Genomic DNA, 23,252 nt, shown 5'->3' with positions numbered 1-23,252 from the left:
TTCTCCATAAATACGAGGCAACTTACGTACGTCGATATATGAAAAGAAGCGAAATTTTATCAGCTTTTCAATGGTGCTTTCGGTTTTGTGATACGATGCTTAGTTACGGAAATAAAAGGAAAAATGTTAAAACTCTTCCTCCCTGGCGATATAGTATGGAGAGTGAGATTTTGGCGTAATAACTTTTTGCTCATCTTCACACCCAATTTCCTCCATATTATACGAGTTTATTTTTATACTTCTATACATGAAAAGAAGCGAAATTTTATCAGCTTTTCAATGGTGCTTTCGGTTTTGTGATACGAGGTTTAGTTACGGAGATAAAAGGAAAACTTGTAAAACTTTTCCTCCCTGGCGATATAGAATGGAGAGTGAGATTTTGGCGTAATAACTTTTCGCTCATGTTCACTCCCAATTTTCTCCATATTATACTTATCGATTGTATGTCTTCGATATATGGAAAGAAGCAAAATTTTATCAGCTTTTCAATGGTGCTTTCGGTTTTGTAATACGATGCTTAGTTACGGTGATAAAAGGATAAATGATAAAACTTTTCCTCTGTTGGTGATGCGGAATTGAGGAAGAGATTTTTGCGTAATAACTTTTGCTCATGTTTACACTCAATTTTCTCCATATTTTACGAGTTGATTTTAAGATTTCGATACATGAAAAGAAGCGAAATTTTATCAGCTTTTCAATGGTGCTTTCGGTTTTGTGATACGAGGTTTAGTTACGGAGATAAAAGGAAAACTTATAAAACTTTTCCTCCTCTTGATGTGGGTGGTGACGATTCTCGCGTTGTGGGGTGGTGGGGTGACCTTCTAAGGAACATCTCCCTCCCTCTCTCCCTTCCCTCCCTCTCCTCTCCCTTCCCTCCCTCTCCTCTCCCTTCCTTCCCTCCCTCTCACTCTTCTCTCCCTACCTCTCACTTCTCTCACTCATAAGAAGGGTGGCCAGCTTCAAGAGAGGAGGGAGGGACATATTTTCTCCTCCCTCACAGCCTCTCCCTCACTCTCCCTCATACTCTCCCTTATACCCAGCGATGGAGGTCCTCATGAAAGGTCAGTATGCGGAAGGGCACCTCATATCGCCTCATACTTAGGGAGATATGAGGCAATATGTGAGAGTTTTGCCATCGAGTTGCCAGCGCGGGCCATGTTGTCCTACGGGAGTCACTTGTCATTTTTGCGTTTTTTTCGTGTTTTTCGTTGTGTGTCGGAGTACGTGTCCTTACCGGTGTACGTAGTGAAGGTTCGTGTGTGTGTACGTAGAAGGGCATGTCCGTGGGAGTGTCCGTTGTGGAGATATAAGGAAAAATATAGCGAATCTTGGCAGCTCAACAGGTGTGCCGCTAGGGAAAATACTTCACTTCTGACCCAGTTTTCCCCTATTTCCCCCAATTTCCCGGTGTCCGTGCCTATACCGGTGTACGTAGGGAAGGTTCGTGTGTGTGTACGTAGGAGGGTATGTCCGTGGGAGTGTCCGTTGTGGAGATATAACGGAAAATATAGCAAATCATGGCAGCTCAACAGGTGTGCCGCTAGGGGAAATACTTCACTTCTGACCCAGTTTTCCCCTATTTCCCCCAATTTCCCGGTGTCCGTGCCTATACCGGTGTACGTAGGGAAGGTTCGTGTGTGTGTACGTAGAAGGGCATGTCCGTGGGAGTGTCCGTTGTGGAGATATAACGAAAAATATAGCGAATCATGGCAGCTCAACAGGTGTGCGGCTTAGGAAAATACTTCACTTCTGACCCAGTTTTCCCCTATTTACCCCAATTTCCCGGTGTCCTTGGCCATACCAGTGTACGTAGGAAAGGTTCATGTGTGTGTACGTAGGAGGGTATGTCCGTGGGAGTGTCCGTTGTGGAGATATAACGAAAAATATAGCAAATCATGGCAGCTCAACAGGTGTGCCGCTAGGGGAAATACTCCACTTCTAACCCAATTTTCCCCTATTTCCCCCAATTTCCCGGTGCCCTTGCCCATACCGGTGTACGTAGGGAAGGTTCATGTGTGTGTACGTAGGAGGGTATGTCCGTGGGAGTGTCCGTTGTGGAGATATAAGGAAAAATATAGCGAATCATGGCAGCTCAACAGGTGTGCCGCTAGGGAAAATACTTCACTTCTGACCCAGTTTTCCCCTATTTACCCCAATTTCCCGGTGCCCTTGCCTATACCGGTGTACGTAAGGAAGGTTCATGTGTGTGTACATAGCTGGGTATGTCCGTGGGAGTGTCCGTTGTGGAGATATAAGGAAAAATATAGCGAATCATGGGAGCTCAACTAGTGTGCCGCTAGGGGAAATACTTCACTTCTAACCCAATTTTCCCCTATTTCCCCCAATTTCCCGGTGCCCTTGCCCATACCGGTGTACGTAGGGAAGGTTCCTGTGTGTGTACGTAGAAGGGTATGTCCGTGGAAGTGTTCGTTGTGGAGATATAAGGAAAAATATAGCGAATCATGGGAGCTCAACAGGAGTGCCGCTAGGGGAAATACTTCACTTCTAACCCAATTTTCCCCTATTTCCCCCAATTTCCCGGTGCCCTTGCCCATACCGGTGTACGTAGGGAAGGTTCATGTGTGTGTACATAGCTGGGTATGTCCGTGGAAGTGTCCGTTGTGGAGATATAAGGAAAAATATAGCGGAGTGTGGCAGCCTGACAGGTGTGCGGGTAGGGGACACTTGTCTATTCTAATCCAATTTTCCCCTATTTCCCCTTATTTATCTGCGTCCTTGGCCATACCGGTGTCCGTAGGGAAGGTTTGTCTGTGTGTACGTAGGAGGGCATGTCCGTTGAGGCGTCCGTTGTGGAGATATAACGAAAAATATAGCGAAGTCTGGCAATACGAGCAGGTGGCAGGGGACATGTTGAGAGCGGGGTAAGTTGCCAGTTGCTCCTCATTTCACCTCTCTCCTGCCGCTCTCACCTCTCCCTCAGCTCCCCCATGACGCCTGCATGCACCCACACCCCCCTTCTCCCACTGGGGTGCTGCATGACCGGCCATCACCCCAGGAAACACGAGAAAAAGGGAATATTATGACCCCCCATGCAACTCCTAAGAGGCCGCCTTGGGTACTTGAGGGTGGGTCACTACGCCCACTTGAGTCTTGGGTCCGCTATCTTATCTGCTGTCTTATTGCCCTCAGCGTGATGTCAGCGGTGCCCAAACATAGGTGTGGCATCTGCAGGCCCTCAGCATCAATACCTGTGGATGCTGAGGCGCTGGGATGAGGAAAAGAGGGAAAAAAAGGGGAAAATGTGAGATGGTGTCTGGAGACTTGAATGGGCGTGAGTCTGGTGCGTGACGATGGTGGTCATAAAATGTTCACTTATTTTCACTTATTTCAACCACTTATACGTACTTTTAAGGGGTTCTTTGGGTCTTAAGGGATGCATAAGGGATTGATCTAGTTGTCTAAGGGAGGGTAATGGTCAGTAAGGGAGATTAAGGGAGAAATGATGCAATATATAACAGGGAGTGTGTGGGACAAGATGGATGTGGGGGTGAAATTGCAATCTGACCCTCTCTTATTTTTCATTATTTCACCCACTTATACGTACTTTTAAGGGGTTCTTTGGGTCTTAAGGGATGCATAAGGGATTGATCTAGTTGTCTAAGGGAGGGTAAGGGTCAGTAAAGGGAGATTAAGGGAGAAATCGTGCAATATATAACAGGGAGTGTGAGGTGACTGATGGAGATTGGGGTGGTATTGCAATGTGTCCCCCTCTTATTTCCCCTTATTTCACCCATTTATACGTGCTTTTAAGGGGCTGTTAGGGTCTTAAGGGATGCATAAGGGATTCATCTAGTTGGCTAAGGGAGGGTAAGGGTCAGTAAAGGGAGATTAAGGGAGAAATCGTGCAATATATAACAGGGAGTGTGAGGTGACAAGATGGAGATTGGGGTGAAATTGCAATCTGTCCCCCTAATATTTCCCCTTATTTCACCCTTTTCTACGTGCTTTTAAGGGGCTGTTGGGGTCTTAAGGGATGCATAAGGGATTGATCTAGTTGTCTAAGGGAGGGTAAGGGTCAGTAAAGGGAGATTAAGGGAGAAATGATGCAATATGTAAGAGGGAGTGTGGATTTTTTCCCTCCCTTTTAAATTTTCTTCTTCATATTTTTTGTTTTTCATTTCTAGTTTTAAGGAATTTCAGTCACTCCCTTCCTCTCCCTTTCTTCCTCCCTTCCTCCCTTTCTTTTCCCTCTTCTCCCTCTCCCTTCCATGTCCTTCCTTCTCCCTTCCTCCCTTCTTTTCCTCTCCCTTTCTCACCCTTTCCTCCCTTTCCTTCTCTTCCTCCTCCCTTAATCTCCCTTCCTTCCTTCCTTTCCTTCCTATCTCCTCCTCTTCTTCTCCCTTCCCTCTTTCCGTTCCTCCCTTTCTCCCTCTCTCTCTCTCTCCCTTTCTCTTCCTCTCCTCCCTTTCCCTCCCTTCCCTTCCCATCTCTCCCTTCCTACCCCATCATCTCCCTCCCCTCCCTTCCCTCTTTCCTCTCCTCCCTTTCTTCCTCTCTCCCTTCCCTTCCCTTCCCTTCCCATCTCTCCAATATCCCTCCCTTCCTACCCCCCTCCCATTCCACTCTCACTCCACTCATACTCCACTCTTCCACCCACAGATGAGAGGGAGGACATTCAGAAGAAGACCTTTGCCAAGTGGATCAATTCCCAGCTCGCCAAGGGTCACCATCCACCTGTAACTGACCTCTTCTATGACCTCCGGGATGGCACTCGACTCCTGGCACTGCTGGAAGTCCTCACTGGGAAGACCTATGTGAGTGAGGAGGAGGAGGAGGAGGAGGAGGAGGAAGGAAAGGGTTGGGAAGGAAGAGAGAGAGAGGGAAAGGAGGAAGGAAGAGGAGGAGGAGGAGGAGGAGGAGTAGGGAAGGGATAGAAGGAAAAGAGAGAGGAGGAGGAGGAGGAGGAAGGGAATGGAATTGTAAGGGAAGGGAAGGGATAGAAGGGAGAGGAGAAGGAGGAGGAAGGAAGAGAGGGAGGGAAAGAAGGAAGGGAGAGTAGAAAATGAAGGTTAAGGAAAGGAAGGAAGGAAGGAAGGAAGGGAGAAAGGGTCAGAGAGAGAGAGAGAGAGAGAGAGAGAGAGAGAGAGAGTAAGCTGTGGCTGTCTCCTCTCGCTCACACTCCTTCACCTAAATCTCCTCCTTCTCTTCCTTCTCACACACAAAGGAAGGAAGATTAGGAAGAGAGGAAGGGTAGGGGAGGGATGGAAGGAAGGAAGGAAGAGAGGAAGGGTAGGGAAGGGAAGGGAAGGAAGGAAGGAAGGAAGGAAGGAAGATTAGGGAGAGAGGAAGGGAAGGGTAAGGAAGGGAAGGAAGGAAGGAGAGGAAGGAAGGAAGATTAGGGAGAGAGGAAGGGAAGGAAAGGGAAGGGAAGGGGAGGGATGGAAGGAAGGAAGGAAGGAAGGAAGGAAGATTAGGAAGAGAGGAAGGGTAGGGAAGGAAGGAGAGGAAGGAAGGAAGATTAGGGAGAGAGGAAGGGAAAAGAAGGGAAGGAAAGGGAAGGGAAGGGTAGGGAAGGGAAGGGGAGGGATGGAAGGAAGGAAGGAAGGAAGGAAGGAAGATTAGGAAGAGAGGAAGGGAAAGGGAAAGGGAAGGGAAGGAAGGAAGGAAGGAAGAGGAAGGAAGGAAGGAATGAAGGATAGAAAGAAAAGGAAAAACTCAAAATGTATCAAAACACTAAATAACGCCTTAAAAACTATGTAAACAGGAAAAAAACAAGCCCGGTAGCTTAACTGTATCCTCGGCTCTACCGTTTATAGGCTTCCGGTAGAGTCAACCAATGTTTTCAATAATCCATCAGACAGTTCCCCTCTCCGTACCATCCCAGCAAAAGTAAACAAACTCTCTATTGCACTCCTCATACTTAAACCCAATATAAGCCATTCCCTATCACCCCATCTCACCCCGTCACCCCCCACAGAGGCGCGAGAAGGGGCGTATGCGCGTACACCATCTCAACAATGTGAGTCGCGCCCTAGCTGTCCTCGAACAACATGGCGTGCGGCTCATCAATATATCCAACGAGCACATTGTGGACGGATCTGCCAAGCTCACCCTCGGACTGGTGTGGGCTGTCATCCTCCACTGGCAGGTATGTGGGGGGGGGGGAGGGTGGAAGGGGTGGGGGTGTGTGTGTGGAAGAGGTGTAGGGAAGGGGGAAAGGGAGAAAAGGGAGGAATAAGAAGGGGGGTAGGGAAGGGAAGGGTAGGGAAGGGAAGGGAAGGGAAGGGAAGGGTAGGGAAGGGTAGGGTAGGGTAGGGAAGGGAAGGGAAGGGTAGGGAAGGGAAGGGTATGGTAGGGAAGGGTAGGGGAGGGAAGGGAAGGGAAGGGAAGAGAAGGTCGGGGAATGAAAGTTAAAGGAAGGAAAGGAAAGGAAAGGGAAGGAAGAAGATAGAGAGAGAGAGAGAAGAAGAAGGGAAGATAGGGGAAGCTGTGTGTGTGTGTGTGTGTGTGTGTGTGTGTGCGCTAACGAGAGGTCTTCCCACAGGTCCAAGGAGTGCTGAAGGATGTGATGTCCGATCTTCAACAGACCAACCTTGAAAAGACTCTCCTCGCTTGGTGCCGACAGACCACCAAAGTGCGTATATGTGTTACTTTTACCTAATTATATCTTTACAGGATTGATCAGGCTTGTACTGACCCAATTTTGAAAGGGGCTTCGTGGTGCAGTGGTTAGCACACTCGACTCACAACCGAGAGAGCCTGGGTTCGATTCCCGGGCGCAGTGGAAAAATTTGGGCGGGTTTTCCGATACCCTACGCCCCTGTCCACCCAGTAGTGAATGGGTACCAGGTATTAATCGGGGGTTGTGTCCTGTCTCCTGGGGTCTGTTCCCTTCTCCTATAATTCCTTCCCCTTCTGTCTCTCTCTCCGGCATATGACCACAGATGTTGCGCCCACTAAACCAAACTTTCCCTTCTCCTATAATTCCTTCCCCTTCTGTCTCTCTCCGGCATATGACCACAGATGTTACGCCCACTAAACAAAACTTTCCCTTCTCCTATAATTCCTTCCCCTTCTGTCTCTCTCCGGCATATGACCACAGATGTTGCGCCGACTAAACCAAACTTTCCCTTCTCCTATGATTCCTTCCCCTTCTGTCTCTCTCCGGCATATGACCACAGATGTTGCGCCCACTAAACCAAACTTTCCCTTCTCCTATAATTCCTTCCCCTTCTGTCTCTCTCCGGCATATGACCACAGATGTTGTGCCGACTAAACCAAACTTTCCTTCTCCTATAATTCCTTCCTTCCATCTCTCTCCGCATATGACCACAGATGTTAGACTAAACCAATCTTTCCTTCTCCTATAATTCCTTCCCTTCCATCTCTCCGCATATGACCACAGATGTTCAGTAACTAAACCAAACTTTCCCTTCTCCTATAATTCCTTCCCTTCTGTCTCTCTCCGCATATGACCACAGATGTTAGACTAAACCAAACTTTCCTTCTCCTATAATTCCTTCCCTTCTGTCTCTCTCCCATATGACCACAGATGTTGCGCCACTAAACCAAACTTTCCTTCTCCTATAATTCCTTCCCTTCTGTCTCTCTCCGCATATGACCACAGATGTTGCGCCGACTAAACCAAACTTTCCCTTCTCCTATAATTCCTTCCCTTCTGTCTCTCTCCGCATATGACCACAGATGTTGCGACTAAACCAAACTTTCCCTTCTCCTATAATTCCTTCCTTCTGTCTCTCTCCGCATATGACCACAGATGTTGCACCCACTAAACCAAACTTTCCCTTCTCCTATAATTCCTTCCCCTTCTGTCTCTCTCCGGCATATGACCACAGATGTTGCACCCACTAAACCAAACTTTCCCTTCTCCTATAATTCCTTCCCCTTCTGTCTCTCTCCGGCATATGACCACAGATGTTGAACCGACTAAACCAAACTTTCACATCTCATATAATTCATTCCCCTTCTGTCTCTCTCCCGCATATGACCACAGATGTTGCCGATTAAACCAAACTTTCCCTTCTCCTATAATTCCTTCCCTTTCTGTCTCTCTCCGGCATATGACCACAGATGTTGCGCCGACTAAACAAAACTTTCCCTTCTCCTATAATTCCTTCCCTTTCTGTCTCTCTCCGGCATATGACCACAGATGTTGAATGTTTCTATACTGTGTGTGTGTGTGTGTGTGTGTGTGTGTGTGTGTGTGTGTGTGTGTGTGTGTGTGTGTGCCAAGATTATTACTTACTGTTTCCAATACTAACCTAGACCTCCCTTGCATCTCCTTCTCAGGCCTATCATAAGGAGAGGAAGAAGGAGGAGGAGGAGGAGGAGGAGGAGGAGGAGGAGGAGGAGGAAGTATATCCCCCACATTATCATTTCCTACTTTGAATTATGTTTCTTTATGTATATTTTCCATTGCCATTCATCCACCTCATCCACCTCAGGGCTACAACGTGGACATCCGCAATTTCACCACGTGCTGGGCGGATGGTCTGGCCTTCAGCGCCCTACTCCACGCACACCGCCCACAGCTGTTTGAGTGGACTGTGGTGGCGCGGAAACACCCCTATGCCCGCCTGGAGACTGCCTTCCGGGTGGCTAATGAACATCTGGGCATCGAGAGACTCCTGGACCCTGAAGGTGTGTGGTGGGATGGGACGGGATGGGATGGGAAGGGACGGGAAGGGAAGGGAGTGGGAGGTAAGGGATGGCAAGGGAAGGGAAGGGAAGGGAAGGGAGTGGAAGGTAAGGGATGGCAAGGGAAGGGAAGGGATGGGATGGGGAAGGAAAGGAAGGGATGGGATGGGAAGGGAAGGGAAGGGAATGGAAGGGAAGGAATGGGATGGGATGGGATGGGAAGGGAAGGGAAGGGAGTGGAAGGTAAGGGACGGGATGGGATGGGATGGGATGGGAAGGGAAGGGAAGGGAGTGGAAGGTAAGGGACGGGATGGGATGGGAAGGGAAGGGAAGGGAGTGGAAGGTAAGGGATGGCAAGGGAAGGGAAGGAAAGGGAATGGAAGGGAAGGGAAGGGAAGGGAATGGAAGGGAATGGAAGGGAAGGAATGGAATGGAAGGGAAGGGAAGGGAAGGGAAGGGAAGGGAAGGGAAGGGATGGGATGGGATGGGAAGGGAAAGGAAGGAAAGGGAGAGAGATTTTGCTCACAATGACTTGAAAAACTAATCAATTTTGATGAATTTCGATTACAGATTACGATTAGCCCGTCTATATTTTATACTTTTCTCCTCCTCTTCTTCTTCTTCCTCCTCCTCCTCCTCCTCTTTCCTTCATACTGTCTTCCTCTTCTCTTTTTCCTCCTCCTCCTCCTCCTCCTCCTTCATTTCTGTATTATCTCTTCTCTTCCTTCTATGTTATCTCCTCCTCCTTCTCTTCTTCCTTTTCTCTATTTTTAAGTTTCTTCCTCCTCCTCCTCCTCCTCCTCCTCCTCCTCCTCCTCCTCCTCCTCCTCCTCTTCTTCTTATTTCAATGTCTGAGGTACAATCTTAAGAGCATAAGGAGTCTGCAGGAGGCTGGCGGGTCTTTCCTTAACCTGTGACACTCCGCCATCACAAGACCTGCCCTTAATCTGTTCCACCTCTTCCACAGACGTCAACTCGCAGACCCCCGACAAGAAGTCCGTCATGATGTATGTGATGTGTCTGTTTCAAGCTCTTCCACATGACTCATTCACCATGGACCACCTTGACACATCGCTGGACTCCGCCTCTACTTCCACCACCGCTGGCTCCACTCTGGGTCTGGAGGTGCGTGTGGAGAGATGTGGAGTGGGTGGGGAAGGGAAGGGAAGGGAAGGAAAGGGGAGGAGGAAGGAAGAAGTAGAAGAGAGAGAGAGAGAGAGAGAGAGAGAAGGGTGTGTGTGTGTGTGTGTGTGTGTGTGTGTTTAATTTCACTAACCTATTTCTCCTCTCCCTTCCTTCCTCCTCCTCCTCCTCCTCCTCCTCCTCCTTACCACATCACAATCCATCCTTCTAATCCTTCACCTAATCATCCCTCCTCCTCCTCCTCCTCCTCCTCCTCCCCCAGGCTTCAGGTGTTGGGAGCTCCATAGGGAAGGGCCGACCTCTGTCCACAGCCAGCATCGGTCTTGGGGGCTACCAGCGGACCCTTGAGGAGGTGCTGAGCTGGCTGCTGGGTGCTGAGGACAGACTCGCTGCTATGCCCCCCATCGCTGACTCTACCGACGCAGTGAAGGACCAGTTTCATGATTTAGAGGTGAGGGGGTGATGGGGGAAGGGGGATGGGGGGGGGAAGGGAGTTGGGATTGGAAGGGAATGGGGGATATGATGGGAAGGGCCTAGGATCATGATTTTGAGGTTGGTGATGGGAAGGGAGATGGAGTGAAGGGGTAGAAGGAAGGGTTGGTGATGGGCTTCAGTAGGGATGGAGGGTTGAGATGGAAGGGAAAGGTGGGTGAAGATGGGAAAGAAGGCTGGAGGTGATGGGAAGGGAAGGGGTGTTAGTGATGGGAAGGGATTAGATTCATGATTTAGAGGTGATGGGAAGGGGGGATGGGAAGGGAAAGGAAGGGCTGGTGATGGGGTGAAGAGGAAGAAAAAGGAAGGGAAGGGGTGCAGTGATGGGGTGACTAGCTAATCCCCATCCCTCCCCATCTCCTCCCCAGTTTACCCTCCCCCTCTCCTCCTCCTTCCTCCTCCCTATGTGACCTAATCTGACCTTTCTCCCCACAGGAACTGATGCTCGACCTGACCTCCAAGCAAGGGGGTATCGGGGATGTGCTCGGGGAGGGGTCAAGACTGCTCCGGGAAGGGGTGATGGAGGAGGAGGAGGAGGAGGAGGTGCGCGTTCAAATGAAACTGTTGAACACACGCTGGGAGGAGCTGAGAGTGCGTGCCATGGACCGACAATCAAGGTGCGTGTGTGTGTGTGTGTGTGTGTGTGTGTGTGTGTGTGTGTGTGTGTGTGTGTGTGGGAAGGGACAGGAAGGAATGGGAAGGGGTGGGAAGGAGTGGGAAGGTATAGGAAGGGATGGTAAGGGAAAGGAAGGGATAGTAAGGGATGGGAAGGGGTGGTAAGGGATGGGAAGGGATGGGAAGGGATGGGAAGGGATGGGAAGGGATGGGAATGGGTGGTAAGGGATAGGAAGGGATGGGAAGGGATGGGAAGGGATAGGAAGGGATGGGAAGGGATGGTAAGGGATAGGAAGGGATGGGAAGGGATGGGAAGGGGTGGTGAGGGATAGGATGGGATGGGAAGGAATAGGAAGGGATGGGAAGGGATGGGAAGGGATAGGAAGGTGTGGTGAGGGATTGGAAGGGGTGGTGAGGGATGGGAAGGGATGGGAAGGGATGGGAAGGTGTGGTGAGGGATTGGAAGGGGTGGTGAGGGATGGGAAGGGATGGTAAGGGATGGGAAGGGATGGGAAGGGATAGGAAGGAATGGGAAGGGATAGGAAGGAATGGGAAGGGATAGGAAGGGATGGTAAGGGAAAGGAAGGGATAGGAAGGAATGAGAAGGGATTGAAAGGGATAGGAAGGAATGGGAAGGGATGGGAAGGGATGGGAAGGGATGGGAAGGGATAGGAAGGGATGGGAAGGGATGGTAAGGGATGGGAAGGGATAGGAAGGGATGGGAAGGGATGGGAATGGGTGGTAAGGGATAGGAAGGTATGGGAAGCGGTAGGAAGGGATAGGAAGGATGGGAAGGAATAGGAAGGATGGTAAGGATAGGAAGGTATAGGAAGGGATGGTAAGGGATGGGAAGGAATGGTAAGGGATGGGAAGGGATAGGAAGGAATGGGAATGGGTGGGAAGGGATTGGAAGGGATGGGAAGGGATAGAAAGGAATGGGAAGGGATAGGAAGGGATAGGAAGGGGTGGGAAGGGATGGGAAGGGATAGGAAGGGATGGGAATGGGTGGTAAGGGATAGGAAGGGATGGGAAGGGATAGGAAGGTATGGGAAGGGATAGGAAGGGATGGGAAGGATGGAAATGGATAGGAAGTGACGGGAAGGGATGGGAAGGATAGGGTAGGAATAGGAAGGGATGGGAAGGGATGGGAAGGGATAGGAAGGGATGGGAAGGAATGAGAAGGGATTGAAAGGGATGGGAAGGGATGGTAAGGGATAGGAAGGGATAGGAAGGGATAGGAAGGAATGGGAAGGGATAGGAAGGAATGGGAAGGGATAGGAAGGGATGGTAAGGGAAAGGAAGGGATAGGAAGGAATGAGAAGGGATTGAAAGGGATAGGAAGGAATGGGAAGGGATGGGAAGGGATGGTAAGGGATAGGAAGGAAAGGAAGGGATGGGAAGGGATAGGAAGGGATAGGAAGGGGTGGTAAGGGATGGGAAGGGATAGGAAGGGATGGGAAGGCTGTAAGATAAGTTGGGAAGAATATATTGAATGGAAGGAAGGAAGGAAGGGAGAGGAGGAGGAGGAGGAAGAAGAGAGAGAGAAGGGAGAGAGAGCGGAAGACTGTGTGTGTGTGTGTGTGTGTGTGTGTGTGTGTGTGTGTGTGTGTGTGTGTGTGTGTGTGTGTGTGTGTTAAGTATTGCCATTCTCACCCTCCTCCTCCTCCTCCTCCTCCTCCTCCTCCGACAGGCTACATGAGCGATTGATGGCCCTGCAGCAACGCCAACTGGAAGGATTGAAGAAGTGGTTGACTGAAACGGAAGATCGGATTGCCAACATGAGCCAGGTATGTGTGTGTGTGTGTGTGTGTGTGTTGAGGTTAAATTGATATTCTTCTGTTTTTTTTAATCTTTCTTTCTCTCCGTTTTCTTCTTCTTCTTCTCTTCTTTCCGCTCCTCCTGGTGGTCAATGTTTGTTTGGCCCCATCCTGTTGTGTGGGGCAGACAAGGTTTTATAGTGTTGCCAGTCTTGCTTAGCTCACACCCCCTGGAACTTGATTTGGTCTTGAGGTGGGCAGTCATCGCAACCCCCACCCAGGTCTTCAGCCACTCTATTCCCAGGTCCTCACTCTATATGCCCCCAGGTCCTCTGTATATCTCCAGGTCCTCAGCTTCTCTATATTCCCAGGTCCATAATCTCTATATATCCTCAGGTCCCCAGTCTGTCTCTCCCCCAGTACAAACATTCCCCATTCCCCCACAGGTCGGCCCCACCGTGGAGGCCCTGAAGGAGCAGGTCACAGCACACCAGCAGCTTCAGCAGGACCTGGAGGCTGAACAGAGCAACATCAACTCCCTCTCAAACATGGTGGTGGTGGTTGACGAGGCCTCGGCTGATTCAGGTTCGTAACTCCGCTCGGTCTGATTATCGGCTGGGCATGTCATCACCCGCAAGTACCCTCCCATTACTGGATATCTGGGTATCTTATGTCTGTATGTTCCTATGTCCTAATGTCCCCCTGTGTGTCCCCCCAGTGTACAGCAACCTGGAGGACGAGCTCAATGCCCTGGGGGAGCGCTGGGCACACATCTGCCGCTGGACTGAATCTCGCTGGTCCACTCTGCAGGTTGGTATGGGGTGTGGTCACAGTTACCATATCCCTGAAGACGCACTCCATCCTCATGTGGTCTGTTTTAAATCAAGTAAACAATATTCTACTTCTATCTACTCCTATCTACTGCTAACTCCTCCTCCAGACCCTCAACCTGTATTGGCCGAGGTTCGAGGAGGACATGGGCAGGCTGAAGGAGTGGCTGGATTTGAAGGGCAAGATGCTACGGGGGTTTGAGAGCGAGCCAGCGACGGATGACAGCCAGGTCCTGCGACACGCCTCGGCCCTCCAGGTAAGCGGTGGGGATTGGGGATGTGATTGGGGAAGAAGTGTGTGTGTGTGTGTGTGTGTGTGTGTGTGTGTGTGTGTGTGTGTAAGTTTTATTTTATTTCCCCACCTAATCCCCCACCTTATCCTCCACCTAATCCCAACCAATCCCCAAGCAATCCCTGAGCAATTCCCAACCAATCCCCAACCTAATCCCCCACCTTATCCCAACCTAATCCCCACCAATCCCCAATCAACCTTTCCTAACTCCTCCTCCTCCTCTCCCAACACTCCTACGCCAATCCCAACCTAATCCCCAATATAATCCCCAACCTAATCCCCAATATAATCCCCACCTAATCCCCAACCAATCCCCATTATCACTCCCCCTAACACCCCACACAAAACCCCTCCCAACACTCCCCACCCAATCCCCACCTAATCCCCCACCCAATCCCCAACCAATCCCCATTATCACTCCCCCTAACACCCCATACAAAACCCCTCCCACTACTCCCTGCCCAATCCCCACCTAATCCCCACCTAATCCCCCACCTAATCCCTAACCTAATCCCCAGATCCTCGAGGCGGAGATGGAGTCCCAGCAGCAGCGTTTCGACCACCTCCAGGACGCTTCCGCCAAGATCCTGATCCACATCCCACAGGACTCCACTCCACATAGGACACTCCCGACCCAGCTGGAGGATGTGCAAGATTCCTTTGACCTCCTGACCAGCATGGTGGAGGCACAGACCACTAGGGTGAGGAGGAGGAGGAGGTGGAAGAGGAGGAGGAGGAGGAGGGAAGGAAGGGACGAAGGAAGGAGTGGAGGAGGTGGAAGAGGAGGAGGAGGAGGAGGAGGAGGAGGAGGAAGGAGAGAGAGAGAGAGAGAGAGAGAGAGAGAGAGAGAGAGAGAGAGAGAGAGAGAGAGAGAGAGAGAGACTACTACTACTACTACTACTACTACTACTACTACTACTACTACTACTACTACTATTACTACCACTTCCATAACTCCACCTCTTCCACCTCCTCTTCCACAGCTCTCCGCAAGTGGAATCGACATCAAAAAGGTCAGCATACCAGTGGAGAGTGGAGGTGCGGGCGGAGGTGCGAGTGGAGTGGAGGTGGTTCGCTCCTCCACTTCCACCATCACCTCCAAGGACTCCTCCACCACCCTCATCACCAAGGTCATCACCACTAAGGTCACGGAGACGGTGAGTGTGTTCGTATGTTGGTTTGTGTTTTGTGTATTTCTTGTTTATATATTTTTCTCTCTCTCTCTCTCTCTCTCTCTCTCTCTCTCTCTCTCTCTCTCTCTCTCTCTCTCTCTCTCTCTCTCTCTCTCTCTCTCTCTCTCTCTCTCTCTCCCCTTCTCCCCAGGTCTCCGGCAGCTCCGTCAAGCGGCAGAAGATGGAAGGTGGAAGCCAGGTGGACTTTTCCGTTGCCCTGACCAAGCTCGGGGAGTGGATGGAAGGGGCGGAGCAGAAGGCAGGTGGAGGCGAGATCCACCAGCTGTCACTCCACCAGCTGGCACTCCTCTTGAACCAACTGGAGGCGGAGGTAAGGTGGAAGAGGTGGAGGAGGAGGAGGAGGAGGTGGTAGGGAAAGAGTATTAGGAGGAGGAGGAGGAGGAGGAGGTAGGGAAAGAGAATTAGTAGGAAGAAGTGGAGGACGAGGAGGAGGAGAAAGGAAGTGGAAGAGGAAGTGGAGGAGGAAGAGGAGGAGGAGGAAGAAGACAGAAAAAGGAGGAGGAGGAGGAGGAGGAAGAAAAAATAAGAAAAAAATAACAAACTTGAAATGGAGGAGAAGGAGGAGGAGGAGGAGGAGGAGGAGGAAGAAGAAGAAGAAGAAGAAGAAGAAGAAGAAGAAGAAGAAATAACAAACAAACAAACAAACTAACATCCTCCTCCCCCTTCCCTCTTCTTCCTCCTCCTCCTCCTCTTCCACCCCTCTCTTTCCACCTCTCTTCCACACAGATGGCGGATCAACAGGCAGAGTACAACCAGGTGGTGAGTCTCGGTGAGTCCGCCCTCTCGGAGACCTCCACCACCGGGGAGAGCGACGGTGGAGTGGCGGAGATGGTGGAAGGCGTCGTGCAGAGGTGGAGCGCCCTCACCCACATGCTGGAGGAGATAAGGTGAGTGGAGGAGGAGGTGGAAGAGGAGGAGGGGGTAGAAATGGTGTTAGGTGGATGCAATGTGGATGAGATTGTATTGGGAGATAGTGGAGGTGGAAGGGTGGATCGAAATGTGGAGGAAAAAAGGAATGGGAGATTGTGGAGATGAGTGGAGGAGGAGGTGGAAGAGGTGGAGGAGGAAATGGTGTTAGGTGGATGCAATGTGGATGAGATTGTATTGGGAGATAGTGGAGGTAGAAGGGTGGATGAATATGTGGAGGAAGAAGGGAGATAGTGGAGATGAGTGGATGAGGATGTGGATTTTGGTGGAATGGGAGGCAGTGACTAATCTCCCTTTATTTTTTTTACTTTCCTCTCCCTTTTTCTGTATCTAATCTCCCTTTATTATATAGTCCTAATCTCCCTTATTTTGCCTTCATCTCCCTTTTTATAGTCTTAATCTCCCTTCTTTTGCCTTCATCTCCCTTTTTATACAGTCCTAATCTCCCTTCTTTTTCCTTTCATCTCCCTTTTTTTTATATAGTCCTAATCTCCCTTCTTTTTCCTTTCATCTCCCTTTTTTAATATAGTCCTAATCTCCCTTATTTTGCCTCTCATCTCCCTTTTTTATTGTCCTAATCTCTTCTTTTGCCTTTAATCTCCCTTATTTATATAGTCTTAATCTCCCTTATTTTGCCTCTCATCTCCCTTTTTTATACAGTCCTAATCTCCCTTATTTTGCCTTTAATCTCCCTTATTTTTATACAGTCCTAATCTCCCTTATTTTTCCCCTTTCATATCCCTTTTTTATAGTCCTAATCTCCCTTATCTTGCCTCTCATCTCCCTTTATTATATAGCCCTAATCTCCCTTATTTACCCTTTATCTCCCTTTTATACAGTCCTAATCTCCCTTATTTTGCCTCTCATCTCCCTTTTTTAATACAGTCCTAATCTCCCTTATTTACCCCTTATCTCCCTTTTATACAGTCCTAATCTCCCTTATTTTTCCCCTTTCATCTCCCTTTTATACAGTCCTAATCTCCCTTATTTTGCCTCTCATCTCCCTTTATTATATAGTCCTAATCTCCCTTATTTACCCTTTATCTCCCTTTTATACAGTCCTAATCTCCCTTATTTTACTTATTCTCCCTTCACAGGTGTCGCATGGGGTTCCTCACCTGCCAGGAGGAGGTGACAGGGAGCCTCGTTAACCTGGAGAAGAAGAGGGAGCAGGTGGAGCAGTGGGTGGAGGAGGAGGTGGAGGAGGAGCGGAAGAGGAGGGAGAAGGGAGAGGATGGTGCTGGTGCTGGTGGTGGATGGGAGGTAAGGGAGAGAGAGAGAGGGAGAGAGATTTGAAACATTTATTTGTGAGAGAGAGAGAGAGAGAGAGAGAGAGAGAGACCAACCTAACCAAAAACTCCTCCAATTTCTCTTTTTTTTCTCTCCGTTTCCTCCAGATCAAGTTCGAGGAGGTGGAGACGAGCGAGGTGGAGGCGGAGGGGCTGCGGAGGAAGGTGGAGGGACTGGAGGAAAGGTGGGCGGAGGAGAAACAGGTGCTGGTGAGGAAAGTGGAGGAAAACTTGGAGGGATGGAGGAAACTGAGGGAGAGGTGAGAGAGAATTTGATGTTGTTTTCTTTCTTTTCTTTTTCTTGTTTTTTTCCTTTTCTTCATTTTTTTTTCAGTTTTTGTTTTTTTCCTGTTTTTTTTCTGTTTTTTTCCTGTTTTTTCTTTTTCTTTTTCTTTTTCCTGTTTTTTTTCTGTTTTTTTCCTGTTTTTTCCTGTTTTTTTCCTGTTTTTTTCCTGTTTTTTTTTTCCTGTTTTTTTTCTTTTCCTTCACAATTTCTATTTTTTTTCCTTTTTCTTTCTTTTCTTTTTAATCCATTCCACACCTCCACATCCCTTCCACATCCCGTCTACAGCCTATTCCACATTTTCCACATTCTTCCACATCCTTTCTACAGCATATTCCACATTCTTCCACATCCCTTCCACATCCCTTCTTCAGCATATTCCACACTTTTCCACATTCTTCCACATCCCTTCTACAGCATATTCCACATTTTTCCACATCCCTTCCACATCCCTTCTACAGTCTATACCACATTCTTCCACATCCCTTCCACATCCCTTGTACAGCCTATTCCACATTCTTCCACATCCCTTCCACATCCCTTGTACAGCCTATTCCACATTTTTCCACATCCCTTCCACATCCCTTCTACAGCCTATTCCACATTTTTCCACATCCCTTCCACATCCCTTCTACAGCCTATTCCACATTCTTCCACATCCCTTCCACATCCCTTCTACAGCCTATTCCACATTTTTCCACATCCCTTCCACATCCCTTCTACAGCCTATTCCACATTCTTCCACATCCCTTCTACAGCCTATTCCACATTCTTCCACATCTCTTCCACATCCCTTCTACAGCCTATTCCACATTCTTCCACATCCCTTCCTTCCCTTCTTTCCACACACACTTCCATGCACACATACTCTTTTCCACACCTCCACATCCCTTCCACATTCATCCACATCTATAAGTCCAATCCCCAATCCCCAGACTTCGCGAACGGACCACAACCACATCAACCACATCAACCGACCAAGACGCAACCGAACTGATGGAAGCAACAATCACCCCGACAACAACAACAACAACAGCCTCCCCCGCCCCGCCCCAGGCCCCAAGCCCCGCCCCGCAGCCCCGCCAGCCCCCCGAGGCCCTGCTGAAGGCTATAGGGGCCTCCCGCGAGTGGCTGGAGGGGCTGGGGGCTTCCTTAGGGGGGGGCGTGGGCGTCTCCATGGGGGTGTCGGAGATGGAGGAGAAGTTGGAGAGATTGAAGGTAAGGAGGAGGAGGAAGAGGAGGAGGAGGAGGAGGAGGAGGAGGAGAGGAGAGGAGAGGAGAGGAGGAGGAAGGAGGAGGAGGAAGAGGAGGAGGAGGAGGAGGAGGAGGAGGAGGAGGAGAGGAGAGGAGAGGAAGAGGAAGAGGAAGAGGAGGAGGAGGAGGAGGAAGAGGAAGAGGAGGAGGAGGAGGAGGAGGAGGAGGAGGAGGAGGAGGAGGGAGATGAAGAAGAGAATGAAAGAGGAATAGAGGAGGAAGAAGAAGAGGAGGAGGAGGAGGAGGGAGATAAAGAAGAGAATGGAAGAGGAATAGAGGAGGAAGAAGAGGAGGAGGAGGAGGAAAGAAGGGGAGGGAAAAGGAGGGAGAGGAAAGGGAGAGAAAAAGAAAGAGGAGGAGGAGGAGGAGGAAGGGGGATCATATATTATTATTATTATTATTATTATTATTATTATTATTATTATTATCATTATTTTTTCTCTCCCTTTCTCTCCCTTTTCTCTTCTTTTTTTCTTCCTCTTCCTTCCTTCCTTCCTTTCCTTTCCCTTCCCTTCCCTTCCTTTCCCTTCTCTTCCACTCCCTTCCCTTCCCTTCCCTTCCCTTCCCTTCCACTCCCTTCCCTTCCCTTCCCTTCTACTCCCTTCCCTTCCCTTCCACTCCTTTCCCTTCCACCCACAGGAACTCCAACAAAAAGTGGACTCGGAACGCACAAACATGGACCACATAAACTCCACCTGCTCTGCCCTGGTGAAGGAGGCGGAGGCGGAAGGGGGCGTGGAGGGATGCGTGGAGCTCCAGGTGGATGTGCGGAAGCTGAGTGACCAGTGGGAGGCGACAACACGCACCCTTAAGGAGAAAGTGGAGGGGGTGGAAGAAGGTGCGTTAGAGTGGAAGATGTGGAAGAAGGTGCGTGGAGAGAGTGGAGCATGTAGAAGAAGATGCATTAGAGGGTGGAGGATGTGGAAGAAGGTGCATGGAAAGAGTGGAGCATGTGGAAGAAGGTGGATTAGAGAGTGGTGGATGCGGAAGGTGTGTGTGTGTGTGTTTTCCCACATTCATCCACTCTTCCACCTCTCTCACAGTCCCTTCCACATCCACTCTTCCACACACACACACACACACACACTCATTTCTCCACATTCTTCCACATCCCTCCATTCCACATACACTCCCCCACACACACACATACTCCATTCCACACCTCCACATCCCTTCCACATCTATAAATCCACTCCTACATTGTCATCCACTGATTCCCCCACACACACATACTCCATTCCACATCCCTTCCACATCTATAAATCCACTTCTATACTGTCATCCACTCACTCCACCACACTCACATACACTCATCCACTTCCTCTCACTCTTCCACACATACTATCATCCTCTCCCTTCCTCTCCCTTCCTCTCCCTTACTCTCTCTTACTCTCCCTTCCTCCCTGCAGCTCTCAAGAAAGTGCGTCAGTTCGAGGAGGAGGTGTGCGGACTTCAGTCGTGGCTCGGGGAGGTGGAGGTCTTCCTTGGGGCGGAGGAGGCGGCCCTGGGAGATGTGGAGACCCTGGAGGCACAGCTGGAGCAAAGCAATGTGAGTCTTGTGGAGCGGTGGACACTGTGCGTGGAGTCACCAATGTTTTGTAAAGATAAGATTTTTTGTAAGTGGATCGGTGGTTACGCTGAATTCAGAAGCTCTCGGCGATGGGCGTCCAGCGGCGTCACCGTATGGAAAGGCTTAGTCCTCCTCTGAACCCCTTAATCCTTTTCCATTTCCCCTTAATCCTCCTCTAAACCCCTTAATCCTTTTCCATTTCCCCTTAATCCTCCTCTAAACCCCTTAATCCTTTTCCATTTCCTCTTAATCCTCCTCTAAACCCCTTAATCCTCCTCTAAACCCCTTAATCCTTTTCCATTTCCTCTTAATCCTCCTCTAAACCCCTTAATCCTCCTCTAAACCCCTTAATCCTTTTCCATTTCCCCTTAATCCTCCTCTAAACCCCTTAATCCTCTTCCATTTCCCCTTAATCCTCCTCTAAACCCCTTAATCCTCTTCCATTTCCCCTTAATCCTCCTCTAAACCTCTTAATCCTTTTCCATTTCCCCTTAATCCTCCTCTAAACCCCTTAATCCTTTTCCATTTCCCCTTAATCCTCCTCTAAACCCCTTAATCCTTTTCCATTTCCCCTTAATCCTCCTCTAAACCCCTTAATCCTTTTCCATTTCCCCTTAATCCTCCTCTAAACCCCTTAATCCTTTTCCATTTCCTCTTAATCCTCCTCTAAACCCCTTAATCCTTTTCCATTTCCCCTTAATCCTCCTCTAAACCCCTTAATCCTCCTCTAAACCCCTTAATCCTTTTCCATTTCCCCTTAATCCTCCTCTAAACCCCTTAATCCTTTTCCATTTCCCCTTAATCCTCCTCTAAACCCCTTAATCCTCCTCTAAACCCCTTAATCCTTTTCCATTTCCTCTTAATCCTCCTCTAAACCCCTTAATCCTTTTCCATTTCCTCTTAATCCTCCTCTAAACCCCTTAATCCTCCTCTAAACCCCTTAATCCTTTTCCATTTCCTTAATCCTCCTCTAAACCCTTAATCCTTTTCCATTTCCCTTAATCCTCCTCTAAACCCCTTAATCCTTTTCCATTTCTTAATCCTCCTCTAAACCCCTTAATCCTTTTCCATTTCCTTAATCCTCCTCTAAACCCCTTAATCCTTTTCCATTTCCTTAATCCTCCTCTAAACCCCTTAATCCTTTTCCATTTCCTTAATCCTCCTCTAAACCCCTTAATCCTTTTCCATTTCCCTTAATCCTCCTCTAAACCCTTAATCCTTTTCCATTTCCTTAATCCTCCTCTAAACCCCTTAATCCTTTTCCATTTCCTCTTAATCCTCCTCTAAACCCCTTAATCCTTTTCCATTTCCCCTTAATCCTCCTCTAAACCCCTTAATCCTTTTCCATTTCCCCTTAATCCTCCTCTAAACCCCTTAATCCTTTTCCATTTCCCCTTAATCCTCCTCTAAACCCCTTAATCCTTTTCCATTTCCACTTAATCCTCCTCTAAACCCCTTAATCCTCCTCTAAACCCTTAATCCTTTTCCATTTCCCTTAATCCTCCTCTAAACCCCTTAATCCTTTTCCATTTCTTAATCCTCCTCTAAACCCCTTAATCCTCCTCTAAACCCCTTAATCCTTTTCCATTTCCCCTTAATCCTCCTCTAAACCCCTTAATCCTTTTCCATTTCCCCTTAATCCTCCTCTAAACCCCTTAATCCTCCTCTAAACCCCTTAATCCTTTTCCATTTCCCCTTAATCCTCCTCTAAACCCCTTAATCCTTTTCCATTTCCCCTTAATCCTCCTCTAAACCCCTTAATCCTCTTCCATTTCCCCTTAATCCTCCTCTAAACCCCTTAATCCTTTTCCATTTCCCCTTAATCCTCCTCTAAACCCCTTAATCCTTTTCCATTTCCCCTTAATCCTCCTCTAAACCCCTTAATCCTTTTCCATTTCCTCTTAATCCTCCTCTAAACCTCTTAATCCTTTTCCATTTCCTCTTAATCCTCCTCTAAACCCCTTAATCCTTTTCCATTTCCCCTTAATCCTCCTCTAAACCCTTTAATCCTTTTCCATTTCCCCTTAATCCTCCTCTAAACCTCTTAATCCTTTTCCATTTTATTATTATTATTGATCAGATGAATTTAGGTGGGGAGGAAAGGGGATTAGATGAATTTAGGTGGGGAGGAAGGGGATTAGATGAATTTAGGTGGGGAGGAAAGGGGATTAGATGAATTTAGGTGGGGAGGAAAGGGGATTAGATGAATTTAGGTGGGGAGGAAGGGGATTAGATGAATTTAGGTGGGGAGGAAGGGGATTAGGTGAATTTAGGTGGGGAGGAAGGGGATTAGATGAATTTAGGTGGGTTGTAAGGGGATTAGATGAATTTAGGTGGGGAGGAAAGGGGATTAGGTGAATTTAGGTGGGGAGGAAGGGGATGAGATGAATTTAGGTGGGGAGGAAAGGGGATTAGATGAACTTAGGTGGGGAGGAAGGGGACTAGATGAATTTAGGTGGGGAGGAAGGGATTAGATGAATTTAGGTGGGGAGGAAGGGGATTAGTGGAATTTAGGTGATGAGGAAGGGGATTAGGTGAATTTAGGTGGGGAGGAAGGGGATTAGATGAATTTAGGTGGGGAGGAAGGGGATTAGATGAATTTAGGTGGGGAGGAAGGGGATTAGATGAATTTAGGTGGGGAGGAAGGGGATTAGATGAATTTAGGTGGGGAGGAAGGGGATTAGATGAATTTATTTGGGGAGGAAAGGGGATTAGATGAATTTAGGTGGGGAGGAAGGGCATTAGGTGAATTTAGGTGGGGAGGAAGGGGATTAGATGAATTTAGGTGGGGAGGAAGGGGATTAGATGAATTTAGGTGGGGAGGAAGGGGGACTAGATGAATTTAGGTGGGGAGGAAGGGGGACTAGATGAATTTAGGTGGGGAGGAAGGGGATTAGGTGAATTTAGGTGGGGAGGAAGGGGATTAGATGAATTTAGGTGGGGAGGAAAGGGGATTAGATGAATTTAGGTGGGGAGGAAGGGGATTAG

General features: G+C 48.8%; 1 protein-coding gene across 1 annotated transcript in view; it reads left to right on the top strand.

Moving 5' to 3' along the window:
* The first annotated feature begins 914 nt into the window (after positions 1 to 914).
* LOC126992525 (uncharacterized) overlaps positions 915 to 23,252 on the top strand; it is a 59,555-nt gene continuing 37,217 nt past the window's right edge. The window contains exons 1-21 of the mRNA XM_050851336.1: positions 915 to 1,061; positions 4,621 to 4,775; positions 5,939 to 6,109; positions 6,506 to 6,595; positions 8,427 to 8,622; positions 9,587 to 9,744; positions 10,025 to 10,213; positions 10,690 to 10,871; positions 12,560 to 12,656; positions 13,073 to 13,211; positions 13,345 to 13,436; positions 13,567 to 13,713; positions 14,267 to 14,449; positions 14,732 to 14,905; positions 15,072 to 15,251; positions 15,668 to 15,828; positions 16,966 to 17,131; positions 17,266 to 17,417; positions 18,376 to 18,658; positions 19,334 to 19,532; positions 20,104 to 20,243. Coding sequence (XP_050707293.1) covers positions 1,043 to 1,061; positions 4,621 to 4,775; positions 5,939 to 6,109; positions 6,506 to 6,595; positions 8,427 to 8,622; positions 9,587 to 9,744; positions 10,025 to 10,213; positions 10,690 to 10,871; positions 12,560 to 12,656; positions 13,073 to 13,211; positions 13,345 to 13,436; positions 13,567 to 13,713; positions 14,267 to 14,449; positions 14,732 to 14,905; positions 15,072 to 15,251; positions 15,668 to 15,828; positions 16,966 to 17,131; positions 17,266 to 17,417; positions 18,376 to 18,658; positions 19,334 to 19,532; positions 20,104 to 20,243 — 3,273 coding nt within the window. The 5' untranslated portion in view covers positions 915 to 1,042. The remainder of the gene's footprint in view (positions 1,062 to 4,620; positions 4,776 to 5,938; positions 6,110 to 6,505; positions 6,596 to 8,426; positions 8,623 to 9,586; positions 9,745 to 10,024; positions 10,214 to 10,689; positions 10,872 to 12,559; positions 12,657 to 13,072; positions 13,212 to 13,344; positions 13,437 to 13,566; positions 13,714 to 14,266; positions 14,450 to 14,731; positions 14,906 to 15,071; positions 15,252 to 15,667; positions 15,829 to 16,965; positions 17,132 to 17,265; positions 17,418 to 18,375; positions 18,659 to 19,333; positions 19,533 to 20,103; positions 20,244 to 23,252) is intronic.

The sequence above is a fragment of the Eriocheir sinensis genome, unplaced genomic scaffold (assembly GCF_024679095.1).
Source record: "Eriocheir sinensis breed Jianghai 21 unplaced genomic scaffold, ASM2467909v1 Scaffold486, whole genome shotgun sequence".
Classification (NCBI taxonomy): domain Eukaryota; kingdom Metazoa; phylum Arthropoda; class Malacostraca; order Decapoda; family Varunidae; genus Eriocheir; species Eriocheir sinensis.
Note: the sequence above shows the minus strand (reverse complement) of the source record. Positions and strands in the feature narration are given on the sequence as shown.